Source organism: Barbatula barbatula, assembly GCF_947034865.1.
Source record: "Barbatula barbatula genome assembly, chromosome: 12".
NCBI classification, from domain to species: Eukaryota; Metazoa; Chordata; class Actinopteri; order Cypriniformes; family Nemacheilidae; genus Barbatula; species Barbatula barbatula.
Genome location: NC_136775.1, coordinates 9,473,874 through 9,490,792, shown reverse-complemented (window position 1 = coordinate 9,490,792; position 16,919 = coordinate 9,473,874). Strand labels below are relative to the sequence as shown.

The window sequence follows — 16,919 nt, the reverse complement described above, 5'->3', positions numbered from 1 at the left end:
TACCACGCTGGGAAGAGCCCGGACATCTTTTAAAAATATTAAAATTGTAGCCGGCTAAAAAAAGGAAGTCGTATACACCTCAGATAGCATGAGGGTCAATTTTGGATAAATTTTGCGTACACTTTTCCTTCAAGTGGGACATATTTTCTTATCAAATATATAATGTTGTTATATAAAGAACGGAGTGAAGATGAAAGAATGTTATGATATAGACAAAAATGAAGGAAATAAATGCTACTATGTCAAATGCTAATTGTTCCATTTTATATCCAAATACTCTGGTGTTGTTTTTTCTGTTGTTGTTACTTCTATGATTATTTCCTTGTGACCAGTGGGCCATGTCACAGTTTCTCCATTCGGGTATGCAGGTCCCACTGTGAGCAGAACACAACACATAACCATGAGCTATTCAATGATAACAATTATGTTGTCATTTACTCACCCTCTTGTCATTTCAATTTGTTTACAACTAGCAAATATTATTTAATGAAACAAATGACCTGCCTACATCAATTTTATACCATTACTCTATTTTATAAGGATTACAGAAATCAAGCCAACACCAATCACATTTGCACATTTGACAGCAGTATTTTTCTAAAAATAATAATGATGTTACAGGACATCTGTCTCCGGGCATTGATCTCTCACCTGGTGTACATGTGATCTTGGGTTCTTCCCACTGTCCATTGTTCTGGCATGTAATAACCGGTTTCTGTCTCTGGATGAAGCCAGCCTCGCAGTAGTAGCGCACCTGGGAACTAGTCCTGTATCTTAGCTGCCGCTGTCCGAACATCTTAGTATGGAGCAAGAGAGGAGGCTGGCCACAGAACGCTGCTAAAAAAACAATTATGATGAAGCTTGCACCCCACTGGTCCCCACTACCCCTATAGATGGTGATGTACTCACTAATGCCCTTCTTGCAGGTATAGGAGAGCTGGTAGTTACATGGGATATCACTCCAACGTCCATCATCGTACCATACCATGACAACACAGTCCTCCCCTGACAGGAAGTAGCTGTCTGGTTGTCCACGATACCAATTCTCAAACAGCTAATAGAACGTGACAGGAAACATTGGCATTTAAAGAAATATGTTAACATTTTTGGAAACGTGTCTAATACTAACGGATGCGTACTAGGAGATGTCCGTGTCTCAAAGTGCAATACAGGACAGATACTCTAACATGCAAAATGACAAGTAAAACCAGACATCAGTAGACTCACCAATGGGCTTCCGTCTGACCAACGGAAATCTCCCTCAATGGTCTTGTCATTAAGACCCATCCACTGATACTCCCTGTATTTATCTAAGTAAAGAATAAAAAGCAAAAACAAGACACAGCATTGATATTGCTTCAGGTTTAACACCCGGATGTAGCGTACCGTGTACAACAGAAATCCGAAGGCCCTTTTACACACAGCCCGCATTCACTCGCATGAAAAGTCTGACAGTTTCAGAGCAGTTCAACGTTTCAGTGATTCTACACAATGCATGGCTTCCCAATGAAATGTCAACAAACCTTGTCCTTTTGTCCTTGACTCTTAAGCAACAAAAATGATTTCCCATAAACTGTGGGTGTAACTTTTAAATTATTTTCAATAAATTTATAGTTTAGATAAAATCGGATTCCATGTTCATCTGATTATGTAATCATACTTCACAACCTGACAGATTGAAATCTGTACCGTCGCTTGATAACATGTCAAGCTGATCAGATCACATTCTGACAGTGTCCCCGGACGTACCATTGATGAACTCTTGTTCCTCAGGTGACATAACAGACACCAGGTGACCTCCACACATGCGGCAGTGCTGTTCCGCCACCTCCCACTTCTGCCGTTTGGTGAAGTGTTTGTAACAGAACCCTTGGAACTTTTCCCAGCCTGGTTCACAGTGTTCAAGATCTTTGCAGGGGAGAGCAAGAACCATAAAAGCTATAAGATGATTTTTAAGTTTAGATTGAATTATTTTATTTTAAGAAAATGAGAAACACATTCTAAAGCAATATTTCACTGTATACCAGTGCAAACAAAACACAAACGATCACAGTGCAAGAGGAAACTAGAGCAATACGGAAGCTGAAGCAGATGTAAAACCCAGGGAAGTTGAGAAATGTGAAAACAGAAAAGGTTTCTCTTTATCCATTTATTTATGGTTGGAGAGGCTTATTCAACAACAGAAAAGCAGAGAGAGGTCCTAGCCATTTACTTTTATAAATCTTTTACATTCCAAAGCTTTCAAACATCACAGCAATAATGTTTTCTTAAATTAAAAATACACATGAATAGTAATAGTCCAGGCCTATAATGAGAACTATTATTGTATAGCATAACTCACCTGTCTGGCAGAAGTCTCCTCCATAGGTGGGTAGACAGAGACACTTAGGACCCATCCCTATGTCCACACAGGTGCCTCCATTTTTACAAGGGCTCTCCATACATGCGTCTAATGACAAGACCAGAAACAAGTTAAAATAGCTTCAAAAGATTTAGTGCTGTTTAAAAGTCCAATGTGTCATTTTTTGGAGGATCTATTGACAATATGCAATATAATATACATAATTATGTCTTCAGAGGTGTTTAAAGACCTTACATAATAACGTATTTTATTACCTTAAAATGAGCTCTTACTATCTACATTCACTGCGTGTCCCCTCACATGGAATTCACCATGTTGTTTCTATAGTAGCCCTAAATGGACAAACTGCTCTACACATTTCGTAAATACATTACCTCCTTCAGCAAAGAAGTGAAAATGTGACGACATCTCAGTTCTGTGTCAGCCACAGTATTTCTTTTAAATGGAGGGGTGAGGGGAGCCATTGTTTGCAATTCGCCAGCTCACCACTAGATGCTGCTTAATTTAATACACTGGACCTTTAAGAGATAGTTTACCCAATTCTGTCATCATTTATTTACCCCAATGTTGTCAAACCTGTATGAATTTCATCTTAGCTCAGAATAGAGGATATTTTGAGAAATGTCTCAATCGATTTATTTGTTCATACAATTAAAGCCATTGTGGGCGGATGTTGTTAGATTAGCAACAATCTTCAAAATATCTCTTTTTGTTTTCTGCAGAAGAAAAAAGTTAAACAGGTTTGGAATGACATGAGAGTGAGCGCCTTTCCACCATCGCGCTGAACCGTTCTAAGCACAGTCGAAAACGTGGAGGTATTTTTTCCACGTGAGGCTGGTTGGACACGGCACGATTACAAACTGTTCTCGGCTCAGGATTTTCGGCATGGTGGTCTAACCAGAATCGTGCTAATGAATGCACAGGGCCTTATAGCTCAGTCTCTTGTGTTACCAAGGCAGCGCGTGATGTGTGTGTTTACATTCAAAACATTTCCATAAACCATTTACTGGCGTGGATCGGCATGGAGTGGAAAAAATAGGCAACGAGAATGATTCGGCGCGATGGTGGAAAAGTGCTCGAGTAGGCCTACATGATGAAAGAATAAAAAATTTGGGATAGACTATATTTAATAAAACATGATAATACCCCAAGATGAAGTAAAATGAAAGCCTGCAATGTAACATTGCCTTTTTCCTTTGTTTGTGGTGTTATCAGTTTCTAGCCATCATGGCCCCACTAAACCAACACCTACTGTATGCATGACCGAAACTATTTATTGTGATAGGGGCTACAAACTTCTAAAACATTTTTTTTCCTTCTATCACTGTCTGCAATGTAATCAGATAAAAAGCAAATGAGCTAAGACAGATAAGTGCGCGTTAGTGACAAAGTTTCCTTGATTGTAGATATAGCTGCCTACTTGACAGGAGATGGCGCCCCCTTGGGAGATTATATAGTAGCAACAAATGAAACACCCAATAGATGGCACTCATTTCAAATGTTTTATGGGTCTGAGCCTTTTTGATTGCGATTATTCTACAGAGCAATGGCAGAGCCGATATTAGCATATATGGAATAACATTAATCCATAATAAAGGAAAGAAGTGTAAATAAGGAAAAAAATGAAATTTGGGAAAAAACAACAGGACCAATCAAAAAATGTAATAGTCTGTCCAGCTCATTTTTAAAGAAAGAATTGGAGATCCGTAAAGTTATTAATTCTCATAATAAGATGTGCTTACCTGAAATATTGCCTGTCCTCACCAACACTCTCTGTGTTGGTCTTGAATGTTGAGTGATAGCCTCCGATGGGGTTTTAACATAATTTTCATCTTCCATATTGTTTGTGTTTTCTGTAGTTATCAGGTCATAATCTGTAGTTGGCTCTGTTGTGACTAGAGTTTGCCCTGTTTGCTCTTCAGTGGGGGTGTCGGTAAAGTCAGATCCACCTAAGGTTGTGATGTCTTCTGTGGTAAGTGAGCTGTCACCACTGAATTCCACATTTGCTCTGAACTCCCCCGGCTTTGTGGAAGAGGTCAAAGTATGCCATTCTGGTGTCTGGGTCACAGCAGGCAACAGTGTAACCTCCAGAACTGTAAAGGGTCTCATAGTACTGTCATCCTTCTCATCATTATGAGCATTCGTAAGAGCTTCCATATTTATCAAACTGGAGGGTGTGATAGTTTCTGCATTTAAATTTCGATGCTCAGTAGCCGAGGACCAATTTTCTGAAGACTCCTTTGCTCCTGAAGACTCATCTTCATGACTGCCCTTCACATCCATAGTTAAAGTAGATTTATCGATCTCGGTGGATGTGGTGTAAGGCTGATTGGGTTTTCCCTCAAGTCCTTCCCGCTCCACCTTCTCCAATTCCTCCTCTACAGATCCAAGTACAGCCAAGGTGCTGCTTTCATGCATTCGTCCTTCCATCTCCCGCAGGGTATGCATTTCTACCTGTACAGGCCCTTGTGTGGTCAGTGTGTCCAACAGGTGAGGTGTAGGTGTGGTCAACAGTGTGACTGGCAGAATATCGTCATGATCACCGGAGCCTTCAGATGAATCAGGTTCATTCACACTAACAAGTGTTGTGCTCTCAGTAATGTGATGACTGACATTCTCATCCCTACCTAGAGACAGAGGAACAAGTGTGGTCCCCTCACCATCATCTTCAGAACTGTTCTGATGTCCTTCACTAGAGTCTTCATGTCTGAGTTTAAAACCTACTAGTGTACACATCAAACACAAAAATGTGGATTGAGGGATAGTTAAAAATATTTGATATACCTTGCAATAGGTATTTTTGTACTCTAACTTAATAGTAGTGGAAAAAGTAATGAATTTATTTAAATATTTGATTAAAAATGAAAATTCTTTACTCATTCTCCAGTTGTTCCAAATTGGTGTAAATGTATATGTTCTGATGAACACAGAGAATGACATTTGGACGAATGCTTGTAACCAAACAGTTCTTGGCCACCATTGACTACCATTAGTAGGAAAATTACAATGGTAGTCAAAAGTCCCCCAGAACGGTTGGCCTTAAATTCTTCAAAATATTTTCTTTAGGGTTCAAAAGATCAACTAAATTTATAAATTAGCGATTGGTTGAATTTCACAGGATTTCCTTTTTCATCAGAACAAAGAAATTATCCAGATTTGTAACAACTTAAGGGTGAGTAAATGATGACAGAATAAACATTTCTGGGTGAACTGTCCCTTTATGGCAAACGATTACTGTACACACCACACATGTGCAGATATAGGACTACTAAATATTACCATAAATAACAAATAATATTGTAGTCAATTTACAGTATGTTTAATTTCCTTTGACCTTTTGTTTGTCTAGTAATTATTATTAGAATAAAACAAACTCACACCTCTTGATATGCTGTAATTTGCCTTTTTGTTCATTTTCGTCCAAAAAAATGTGTTTTGTCCATGTAAATAAAAATTACAGTAGCTTATTAAATAAATATAATTTATTGTACTTACTCAAGCTAGTATTGTTAAGATACGTTGATGAGAAGCTCTCTGTGACAGTCTTAGATGTGGATGCTTCTTGCGTGCCAGATTCTTTCAGGGTGACCAGAGGATCTCTCTGTTCTGTGAACGGCAGAATGAAATCCTCACCTGAACCCTCCAATCCATCAGAATCACTGGTTGTGCTTACTGATGTGGACTGAGTTGTATAAGAAAAACCCAGGTCTTCATCGGTCTCTGGAACTTCTGTGAAATTCCCTATATTTTCTTTTAGTATACCACTGTGCTCTACCCAAGGAAGAAAAGTTGAGAGGCGTGTGGAGACTTCTTGTGCTGTGGTGTGAACACTTGTGCCGTATTCCAGTGTAGTGCCCTCAGCGGTTATGGTTATCTCCCTGTTTATATGATCTTCATCATCCAGGTAGGTAATCATGGGTTGGAAGTGTTTGGGTTCAGATGAGGGTTCCTCGGTTCCCTCAGGGTGAACTTTGGTAGGTGGGATGTAGTCAACCGGCTCTGCTGGCTCTAAGTTGGTGTCGGGCATTGGTTGGAAGTGTCTGGGATTGCTGCTTTTCACTACATCAACATTTGACACTTGCTGTACACCTGTTTCACTCTCGGGCATGGAATGATCCATGTAAGTCTCTGACACTGCATTGACGGCATTGGCATCCACTTTCTGCCACACGACCTCGAGGGACTCCAGATTTCTGTCTGTGCTGGGTGGGCTGGTGAGATCTCCATTGGTGCTGTCAGTGAAGTCTTCCTGAGGTCTTGATGTATTGTTGTGTTCCTCGGGTTCCTTTGTAGCGTGTGTGCTGTGAATGTAATAGGACTCAACAGCCCCCTGGACTTCATTTTCCGAATGCTGGGTAACCTGATCCACACTGAACTCTTCTTGAGGGTCAGCTAAAGTCAGAATATGCTGCTCTTTGTCTTCAGGTTCAGTGGCCATATAATCTATAGGGGTGACTGTTTGATAGTTGCTGTTACCTTCAGATGAAAAAGTAAAACAGACCTATTGAATTTTACAGTTCAAGTTTGTCATAACACAGTCAATCAGATTGTGAACACTGTGACAGCAGAACATTAAAACACATTAAGGGCAGTAGAGGTTGCAAAACCATTACAAATGCCTTGGTTGATGACACTATGATGAGTTTTTGATGGACAACAGGACTGTTCTAGTGGTTTTGGTATATTTTAATGTACTTGTTAACATCAGTAAACGTAACTAAAAAGGGGTAGTTCCCCCCAAAATAAAATGTCTGTAATCATATACATTATTTCAAACCTGTATGACTTACTTTCTTCCACAGAACCAGAACACAAAAGAAGATATTTTGAAAAATGTTGTTAACTGAACCCCATTCACTTGCATTGGTTTTTTTGTCCATACAACAGAAGTGAATGGGGGTCAGTACTGTTCGGTTACCAACTTTCTTCAAAAGATCTTCTTTTGTGTTCTGTGGAAGAAAGAAAGTCATAAAGGTTTGAAATGACAAGAGGGTGAGCAAAAAAAGATGACAGAATTAAAATTTTCACTTTAACAATGAGAAATATAGTTTTTTCAGAATTTATTCAACATTGATAATGTAGGTTAGTTCATGGTGCATTAAGAGTGTCAACATGTAATTTTGAAAATATATTATTAAATGCTGAAATTAACCTGTTCGTGGATTATCTTGTTCCTGTTCTAAGTTTGTGGATTTTGTTGATTTATTATCCAAAGGACTTTGTTTGTTTTGTCCCCCTTGTAGGAAGTTTTAGTTATCATTCTTGTCTTGTTTTAGTTTATGTTTTTCCCAATCGTGGGTCTTTTGTTTAAATAAAGTTTAGTTTTTTCTCAAGTCTGCCTGCGCTTGGGTTCTGTCCATAACTGTGACATCATGTTAATAAATGCATTAACTAATTCTTAAAATCCACCCTTATTGTAAAGTTTAACCAAATTGTACATATTGTGCCTTTAATTAAACAAAATGCGTATACTCAAAACAAATCTCTACATACCTCTAAAGCAGTAGGCGTCGTGGCGACTGTGTTGATCAGGGAAGCCTGTCTGGTTGCTAAAACGATAGACCGTCTTTACACCAGGCTCAGAGCCCCCACAACGCTCCCGAGGGGTCACAATAGGGTAGCGAACACTTCCATCGGCCAGCCAGCCTGGATTGCAATGGTTCAGACCATCATTCCAAGCAGCATATAGCTGACCGGTGGTCGCCAGCTGAGCTCCCTGCAGCTCACAGTATGCTTTAGCTTCTGCCAAGGTGAAGCGCTGTGGGGTCGATCCATGAAACACCTCACCTAAAACAGATTGCATTAATAATCAAATAACAAATTAGGCATGTCAAAAAGATTGACATGCTCTATAAGTGTTTTTTAAGGGGTGCCTGTAGCACCCCCTGATGGTAAATTATAGAAAATTATTACTATTTTTATACTAATTTATACAAAAAAAATTATACTATTTAAATGGATAAAAGAAGCTTTTTAGATCAAATTTCTAAAATGTAAAATACAGAATTGATATTTGCACAGTTTTTATAATTAACATATGTATTATTATTTTAATGAATTTTTGGATGGTCATGTGCAACCAAGAGCGAGAAAAGGCTACTCACTCAAATTATATAATTCCATCTAATCAAAATTCTACATCACTAATAAATGCACACAACAATAACTGCTATAAAATAAATATATCAATTAATACCCCTTTAATTTTATATGGTATGCATGTGATTTTCTATGGCGGTTCACGGGTGGTACTTGCGATGTCTAATTTGATCAAAGATGTCCTTGGCTTGAACCCTTTTATACAGTTGTTAACTATCAAAGATACATCCGATAAATATTAATTTGATAAGCAGCCAAAAAGGGCAGTTAGCTAGACACCAGTGATCAAAAGATCAGTTTACCGTGAATGTTTTCCACATAGCAGTACACATCAAAGAGCTCATCAGCATCCATTGTCCCGTAGTTTCTAACACCTGGTAATCCATCCATGTCTCCAAAACAGCCTTCACGAGGCATCTGGATTGGGTATCTGAAAAGTCATAACAGAGCAACAAAAAAAAATGCATTGTTATACTAGATGCAAGCATTTCTTGTCAGTAGTAAAAACCATCTAGACCAGCAGTATGTTGTTAGTCAACCTACCTAACAGAGCGATCGGAAAGCCAGCCGGCATCACACTGCTCATAGCCGCCACGGTACGCAGCCAGCAGCTGATCTGGAGAAGCAATCTGACCTCCAATGTGCTTACAAGCATCTTTGGCCTCATCAAACGTAAAGGCATAGCGACTAGAGGTATGGCGGTAAAGGAAGACGACACCTGAGAACACACAGCACGTCATATATCACAGCTTCATTTATTTTTGTCAATTCTAATAAAACTTTATTAATTATATGACAGTGGTAAAAGTAAGCAGCGATCACCTTTAACTCTGACTTGAGCCAGGCCTTGAGCATCCTCCAACCCATGCTGGACTTCACAGCGGTAGAAGCCTGTGTCGTTGTGAATCAGGTCATCCAGTCTGAGGGTGAGATCATTCGAAGAGGCAGCATAATTCAGCAGCGATGCCCTGCCCTTATACAACTCACTCACCTTTACCCTTTCCCCACGGGCCACTAGGATTTCTGTCTCTCTGTTTGATGAAAGAAAGCTCCATTTGACTCGTGGCTGGGTAAGTACTGCATGCCGTCCCAGAGAGGGCGTTTGCGACAGAGACACGAGGCAGGGTAGAGTCAAGGAGTGCCCCAAAATAGCAGACACAGGGGAGCTATTGGGAATGGTCACTTGTAGAACTGTGGTCTCATCTAAGGAAGAAATATGAATCAATGATATACTAATATTGTGACGGTTGTGAAATATGTCATGTAAAAAAAATGTTCTCTGTCCTTCTTAATGCAGTTTGAGAGGATGTGTCATATGGACTTAAGTGTGAATGTTTTATTTGAGCTTAAAAAGCAGTCTGTGACCAGTTGTGTGTCATTTATCTTTAATACCATCTCATAAGACACACCTGCGGCAAGACTGAGGACAGCAGAAGACGACAGGACAAAGAGGCAGATGGCACGCGGCAGTAGATGGAGGAACATCGCTGATCTGAGACCAGAACAGAGAGAGTGAGAGAAACAAAAGTAAAACATTGCAAAGTCAAACAGAAAGAGGTAAATTATAAAGTACAGAATCTGCGTTATTAAGTCACAAATTACAATATGCTGTCTACTGATTATGGAAATTTTGTTGATTTGGTCCTTTTAAATCTCAGCTCAGCATTCAATATGGTTGATCATAACGTTTGGAAAGTTATGTTGCCCTTCAGGGTACCGTTTAAAAATGGTTTAGGTCCTATTTAACTAATAGGAAGTTCTCTGTTTTCATTGGAAAATAAACTTCTTCAGTAGCACACCTCTCTTCTGGTGTTCAACAGGGATCAATCCTAGCTACTACACTTCTCTCCTTAATCATGCTGCCGCCTCTGATCTTTATTTTCCAAACATGGAGTGTTGTTTCATTATAATATGCGGACCACACCCAGTTGTATATTACACTTAAATGTAAAGATTTGATTCTTGTTCTATAAAGGGACAGTTCAACCAAAAACTCACTCGCGGGTTGTTCCAAATCTGTGTAAATGTCTTTGTTCGGCAGAACACAAAGGAAAATATTTGAAAGAATTTCAGTAACCAAACAGATCTCATACCTCATTTACTGCCATAGTAGGGAAAATAAATACTATGGGAATAAATGGGGGCTGAGATCTGTCTGGTTACTGACATTGTTCCAAATATTTTCCCTTGTGTTCAGCAGAACAAAGAAATGTAAACAGGTTTGGAACAATCTGAGGTAAATGTTAGTTAGTTACTTATTTTATTTAAAAAGCACATTTAAAAACAACCTAAAGGTTGACCAAAGTGCTGTTCAGAACATTAGAAACAAAAAATAAAAAGAGAAATTTACAATCAACAGAATAAACAAAAACACAATAAAATACATTAGTTGTTAAAACACCATAAATAAAAAATCTGATTAAAGCTTGAATTTTAACAAAGAGAGACATGACACCGATAAAATTGACAGTGGTAAGCTGTTCCATAGTTTAGGGCATACCCCAGCAAAGGTTCTGTGTGCTCTAAGTGTATGTACAATAGTCAAGACATGTGGTGATGAATATCTGTTTCAAAATTTCTGAGGGAGAGAAAAGGTTTAACTTTAGCTAGGCAACGTGACTTCACAACAGAATGAATCTGTTTATCGAGCTGAAGTCCTGAGTCAAATAAGACACCAAGGTTTATCACAAACGGAGTAACAAGAGAATTGAAGCAGCCTAGATCCAGATCATCATAAAAATAACTTTGTCCAAACAATACAACTTCAGTTTTGTCTCATTCAAGGCCAAAACATCCTGCGAAAGCCATGATTTTAGATCCTGTAAGCATAGCAATGCCTCAAATACAAATTAAAACAAATATTTTTTCATGAAATTCTGTCTTTAAATTTAACTGCTTTGCTTTCTGTTTCAGTGGATGTTCATTAATATTCAGAGGGAGAAAATTACACATTGCCTTGTGTGAGAAAGTGGGTTCTTTGTGCTTTTGCTGATGCCAGATTGTATAAATTCACACTGCATGATTATTTTTACAAAAATTTTATGATTAGATTATATGTGTCCCCTGCCGTTTCTGCTTGAAAAGCTTAATTTTGAAGACTGAACTAGGCAATAAAATGGAACAGAAACCCCAAAACACCACAGTAAACAAATTTTCACAGGAACATTTTTTAGAGGGTATGCTTATTCTTCACATGCAGAGACTCCACAAACGTATCATTTGTAAAAAATAACATTTTTATTTGTATTACTTATTCTTGAAAGTAGTTCAGCCTTTTCACAAGCCTATTTGATTTCGAAGTTAGTCGAGGGTTTGCTGGACAAGAGGGATTTGGCAACCCTTTGCTAAGTCCAGCTGGCACGATTCAGATCCTTGGAGTCTTTAGGCCCTCTTGTATGTGCTCAGAATTCAGACGATTCTCAGAAAAGACCAACTATCCTTCGCGGACATGAGTATCTCTTTACCACTACATCCATCTCCACTTGTGTCATCTTTATGCACCTGTCTCCACACACCCTTTACGCCACACAGAGAGTACATTATAAGCTGTGTTTAGCTTAACGCCTTAGTGAAAGGGAATGTTTTTTAGCGGCTAGATGGTTTCTGAGTGAGACAGGCAGACATAAATGAATAAAAGACCACCTGCTAGATCTACTGAAATACCGTTTGTAAAGACTGAATGAATTGCATAGTCATGGCTCAAAGGAAGAGTGAGAGAAGCGAACTAGGCAACACTGGTGCATAGGCATTTGCAGTAACTTTGAAAAATTGCGAATATTGTAAACTCAAAAATGTATCCTAGGAAAGTTAAAAAAAAAGTAAATGTTCAGGTACTGTAGGAATGGAGTCAACATTTAAATAAAAAAGAAAGGAGGAAATGGAAGTTGATGACATCAATTTAACATGATAACATGTCATTGACTGAAAAGTTATTTTAACGACAGGATGTTTACAAGGATGTCTGTCCAAAATAAGGGGTCATTTAAGCATTAAATTGTTACTTTTCTCTGTCTGCACAAAATCTTTACAACCAACCAGATGTAAAATTAAAGACTCCATTTTTGATGTGTAATGTTATCATATGGAGCACATGGCAATGAGTGGAGATGTACTGATCTAATGTAAGTTTTTAACCAGAGGGACATTTTAACTCTGCTGAATAATTTATCTTGTGAAGCATGTGAATAGCTTGGATTAAGGCCAAATTCAGGATTCTGTGGGGAAGACCACATCATTCATTATTGAGTTTATAATAAATACACTTTTTTTATTTAGAACTTTATTTTTTACATTATTAAATTATTATTTGGACGAATGCTTGTAACCAAACAGTACTTGGAACCCGTTGACTTCGATAGTAGGAAAAGTAGCTTTATATGTTTTTGTTCAACCAAACAAAGAAAATTAGACAGGTTTGGAACAACTAGTTGGGGTCAGCTGTGGCCTAATGGTTAGAGCGTTGGGCTTGTGATCAGAAGGTTGCCGGTTCTAATCTCAGTACCAGCAGGTCATGACTGAAGGGCCCTTGAGCAAGGCACCTTACCCCTGATTGCTCTGCAGTAATGTGCCACTGTATAAAACTACTTGTAAGTCGCTTTGGATAAAAGCGTCTGCCAAATGAATAAATGTAAATGTAAATGTAGTAAGTAATTCATGACAGAATTTTTGGGTGAACTGTCCCTTTAAAGTTACAAGCTCCATGCATGGCAGCATATTCGTGTAAACTAGGATAAACAACAAATGCACACATCCTTGACATAACCTTTAACCACCCGTTTTCAATTGAAAAGGAAATCTCACAGAAGTGGTTTACTGTAAGTACAAGACAGTAACTACAAAGCCCAGAAAAGCAGCATTCGGGGCACAAAAGCCTCAGACACACCAGGGCGGGAAGTTCCGACGCTATGGTGCATTTTTTTTTAGAGATGCAGAGCAATAGGCACATGGAAACGGTACACGGTTGGAATAAAAAGAAAAGAAAGAGAGGGAGGGAAACTGGGATGAACTGGATGACCGGAATTTGGATAGATGAATGGAAGTTAAATACTACTGCCATCCAGAAGCACTGTGTGTTCACATTGTGTACATTTGCTTCTCTAAAAGTACTCTTGGACTTTATTCTTCAATTTCAGCTTCAGATTATTTTAGGAAGCCTTCTAGAAAGGAAATACTGGGAAATGCAACACGGTAAGAATTTCGAATTACACTGGAATTCATAAGCCTCGCTATGTACAGTAATAGTTTTTGCAACACCTTTTTCAACTTCATACATTCTCGGTTTACCGGGGACCACGTTTATCTGCTGAGATAGGTTTGATCTGTATGTGTAGTCTTTTCTACTGTTCTTGAGTGCATTACCAACAGGCGCAACCAAATTTCCATAACCCAGGAGTGAAGCCAGATTGCCGTGAGGGCAAACATGGAGGACAAGGCCCAGCAACCTCAGAAGTGCTTATGCATGCAACTCTACAGATGCCTGCTGTCTGGAATACAGAATGACTTCACCTGAGATGAGAACAGATGAGAAGTGAGGTCACCACAGGGACGAAGAGAAAAAGAGAAAAAGGAAAGGGAGGCGGGGCTACTTTACTGACATCATCCTGGTGATTCTGCAGGCAGTATATGAATGTCACTACTCTTTGGAAAATGTTTAATTCTTATTTATTAGGGCCATGGTAAATCTTTTGCAAAGATTATGAAAATGTTGGCGATATTTTTAAATAGAAATTTAAATTAATTTATTTAAAACATTTAATTACTTTTAATGAAAAAAAATATTCTAAGTGTTAAATAAGGCATGTTTTATTATCTGGACCACTACAACAAACCATATTGGGACATCATAAATTACAAAAAAATACATTTTAATAATACAATAACACCGTGCTTACACCAGACGCGACCGGACCAGCGCGACACGACCCCATTAAGATCAAGCATGTTGTCATTTTTACGAGCCTGACGTAAAAATCCTAAATAAATAAAATCATACAGCAATACTAAAGATGCAAAAGAAGAGGTCAATCATTTTTAAATGGTTTACTGAAATGTACTGTTTGGATTAGCCATATTTCCCATCCATTCCACCAGTCTCAGACAAGAGACTGTAAAAGAAAGCGTACAGGCAAACAAGCTAAGCTTTCCCCCCCCCACACACATACATCACTCACTGTGGTATGCAGCTCTATCAAGTGCTTTCCCTGTACCATCTTGTAATTTCGTTTTTCTCTCACTTCCATGTGTCGCTACGGACACTACCACTCATCTTTCTTTTCTCCCCATGCCACACCCTTTGTCCATCACTGGGGGGACCAGCATTGCCTTGGGTACACATATTGGGAGAGAGAGCGAGAGAGCGAGAGAGAGAGAGAGAGAGAGAGAGAGAGAGAGAGAGAGAGAGAGAGAGAGAGAGAGAGAGAGAGAGCTAAGGTGTAATTAAGGCTGTGGTGGATCTGGCTTATTTGTGGTACAGACTAGCTAGTCATGTATGAAGTCATTATCTGAGCTCCATAAAGACCTAGAAAATAGGGATCTGAAAAGTGCAATTAGTTTCAAAACCAGATAAGCAAGAACTAAAGTTCATGAACATACCGTATAAATTATATAGCTCTCTCGCTCAATTTTTATTCTCTATTAAGTCATATACATGGGTTAAATGTCTTTTTTTACTGTAGAAACGCAATCTATTTATGCTTGACCTTAATAACATGTAGCCTAATCAATTTTTTTAAATCTGATAAATAAAATTCACTGAGGCTAGGAAAACTATATTTTTCTGTCCTGCTGACATTTACTTTCTCTGTGTGTTTTCACGATTGTGTCATTCCTCTTCAGATAGAAGTCATTCAGAATTGTAATGACTGCTGCACAGTTAAATTGGGTCAGATGTGCCCTCCAGGTATTTATGTGAGATTTCCAGCTATAGACTGTTAGACAGGTAATTGAAGCCAAGAACACTGTTAATTGGAGAGAAATTTCTATTGCACCACAACATAAATTAATAAAAGATATGAGTCTATGAGCAGTTATTAACAGAAACACATGCAGCACAAGGATAAGCGTAGATGCCTCACAGAAGAATTCAATTTGAGCTAATTTAAGCTTCAGCATTTCGTAATAAAACTTCTTCACAGATATATAAAGATGTGCTCCATCTCTATGGAAACAAGCCACTGTGATTTCTGTCCTGAACATTGTATTTATTGACTGAAGTGGAACTCTACGGCCAATAAAGCTTTGCAACTTCACAGCTGAAAACACAATCTAGACACTAACAGTCAATGTCTCAAAAGAAAGAAGTTGACTCACATAAGTATAGCAATAACTGCAGACATAGACCAAACAAGGACTCGTGAATCCTGTCTCTTTCTCGAACGCTAGAGTTGGCACCTGGAATTCTGCCTAGATTGTTCCATAAAGCAAAATCATCTAGCAGGTGTGTGCCAGACACACTTTTACCCAACCATGTTTTATTTTTTGCTTACAAAGCCACGTAGACTCGAAACATGAAGATGTACAAAGAGACTGTGCATTCAGGGGCTAAACTCAGCAAGCTATCATACTGGCATTTTAAACAGCAGACTCTGGGGCCATTAAGACAATTACTGTTTTCATTCCCACACCACAAGAACCACGCTGAAAACTGGGCAAAAATATTTCTGTAATATGTAAGTCTAAAATCATTATGAAATATTTAACCTTAACAAATATGCAGGTGCTTTTCATTCTGATTGGCCAGTTGCGAAATTTGCTGGTTCGTTATTACCAAATAACAACCTCAGTAACCCGGATGAAGCAAATCATTTTGACAGGTTTCTTTACAAATTAATGTGTCTTACATATATAACACATATGACATTATATATACAAATGATTAAAACAATTTGCCTGTTCGTAACATTTGGACGTCGTTTCTTACCTAAAAATCGAAAGTAAACGGCTTTCCTCACGGAAGGTCTGCAATAGGAAAAGATTAGCTAATAAAACATCTCAATTTCACATTTAATGTCTATATTTAACACATTTTTAAACAACTTAACCATTTTAACAGATACCAACAACTTTAACTATTTTTACTACTGGTTTATGCTATGTTTCAGCAAATACAAAATTGATCATTACGGCACTTTTAAGACACTCAATAATTACAAGTCTGTAGAAAACTTAGCCAAGCACTCCATATGCGCTGATGCAACATGAATATTCAGTAAGTAATCTCATTCATTACAGCAGCTCGTGCTCTGCACCGCGAATAAATTAGGCAAACCAAAAACGCACCGCGTTAGCACTCGTCTACTTATCCTAAAATAAACTTGCCAAAAGTCAAAATCACTCCAAAAAATGTATCGAAAAACACGAATCTATATGCCAAGCTGATTTTACCTAACGTAAAACGACTCATTTTTTCGAATAATGGAAAGCCACGCACCACCTGACGAGGGTGATCGTTGTGTTTCCT

The 16,919-nt window shown here is 38.4% G+C and overlaps 1 protein-coding gene across 1 annotated transcript; it reads right to left on the bottom strand.

Moving 5' to 3' along the window:
* Positions 1–222: 222 nt before the first annotated feature.
* On the bottom strand, positions 223–16,412 carry bcan (brevican). The gene is made up of 14 exons (XM_079469007.1): positions 16,380–16,412; positions 9,871–9,953; positions 9,284–9,664; positions 9,005–9,179; positions 8,764–8,891; positions 7,856–8,149; positions 5,858–6,838; positions 4,105–5,085; positions 2,342–2,449; positions 1,750–1,908; positions 1,228–1,310; positions 910–1,054; positions 661–834; positions 223–374 (listed from the first exon to the last, which is right to left on the bottom strand). Exons 2-14 carry the CDS (start codon positions 9,944–9,946, stop codon positions 250–252), a joined length of 3,810 nt encoding a protein of 1,269 aa, XP_079325133.1. The 5' UTR covers positions 9,947–9,953; positions 16,380–16,412; the 3' UTR covers positions 223–249.
* Between the last annotated feature and the right edge of the window lie 507 nt (positions 16,413–16,919).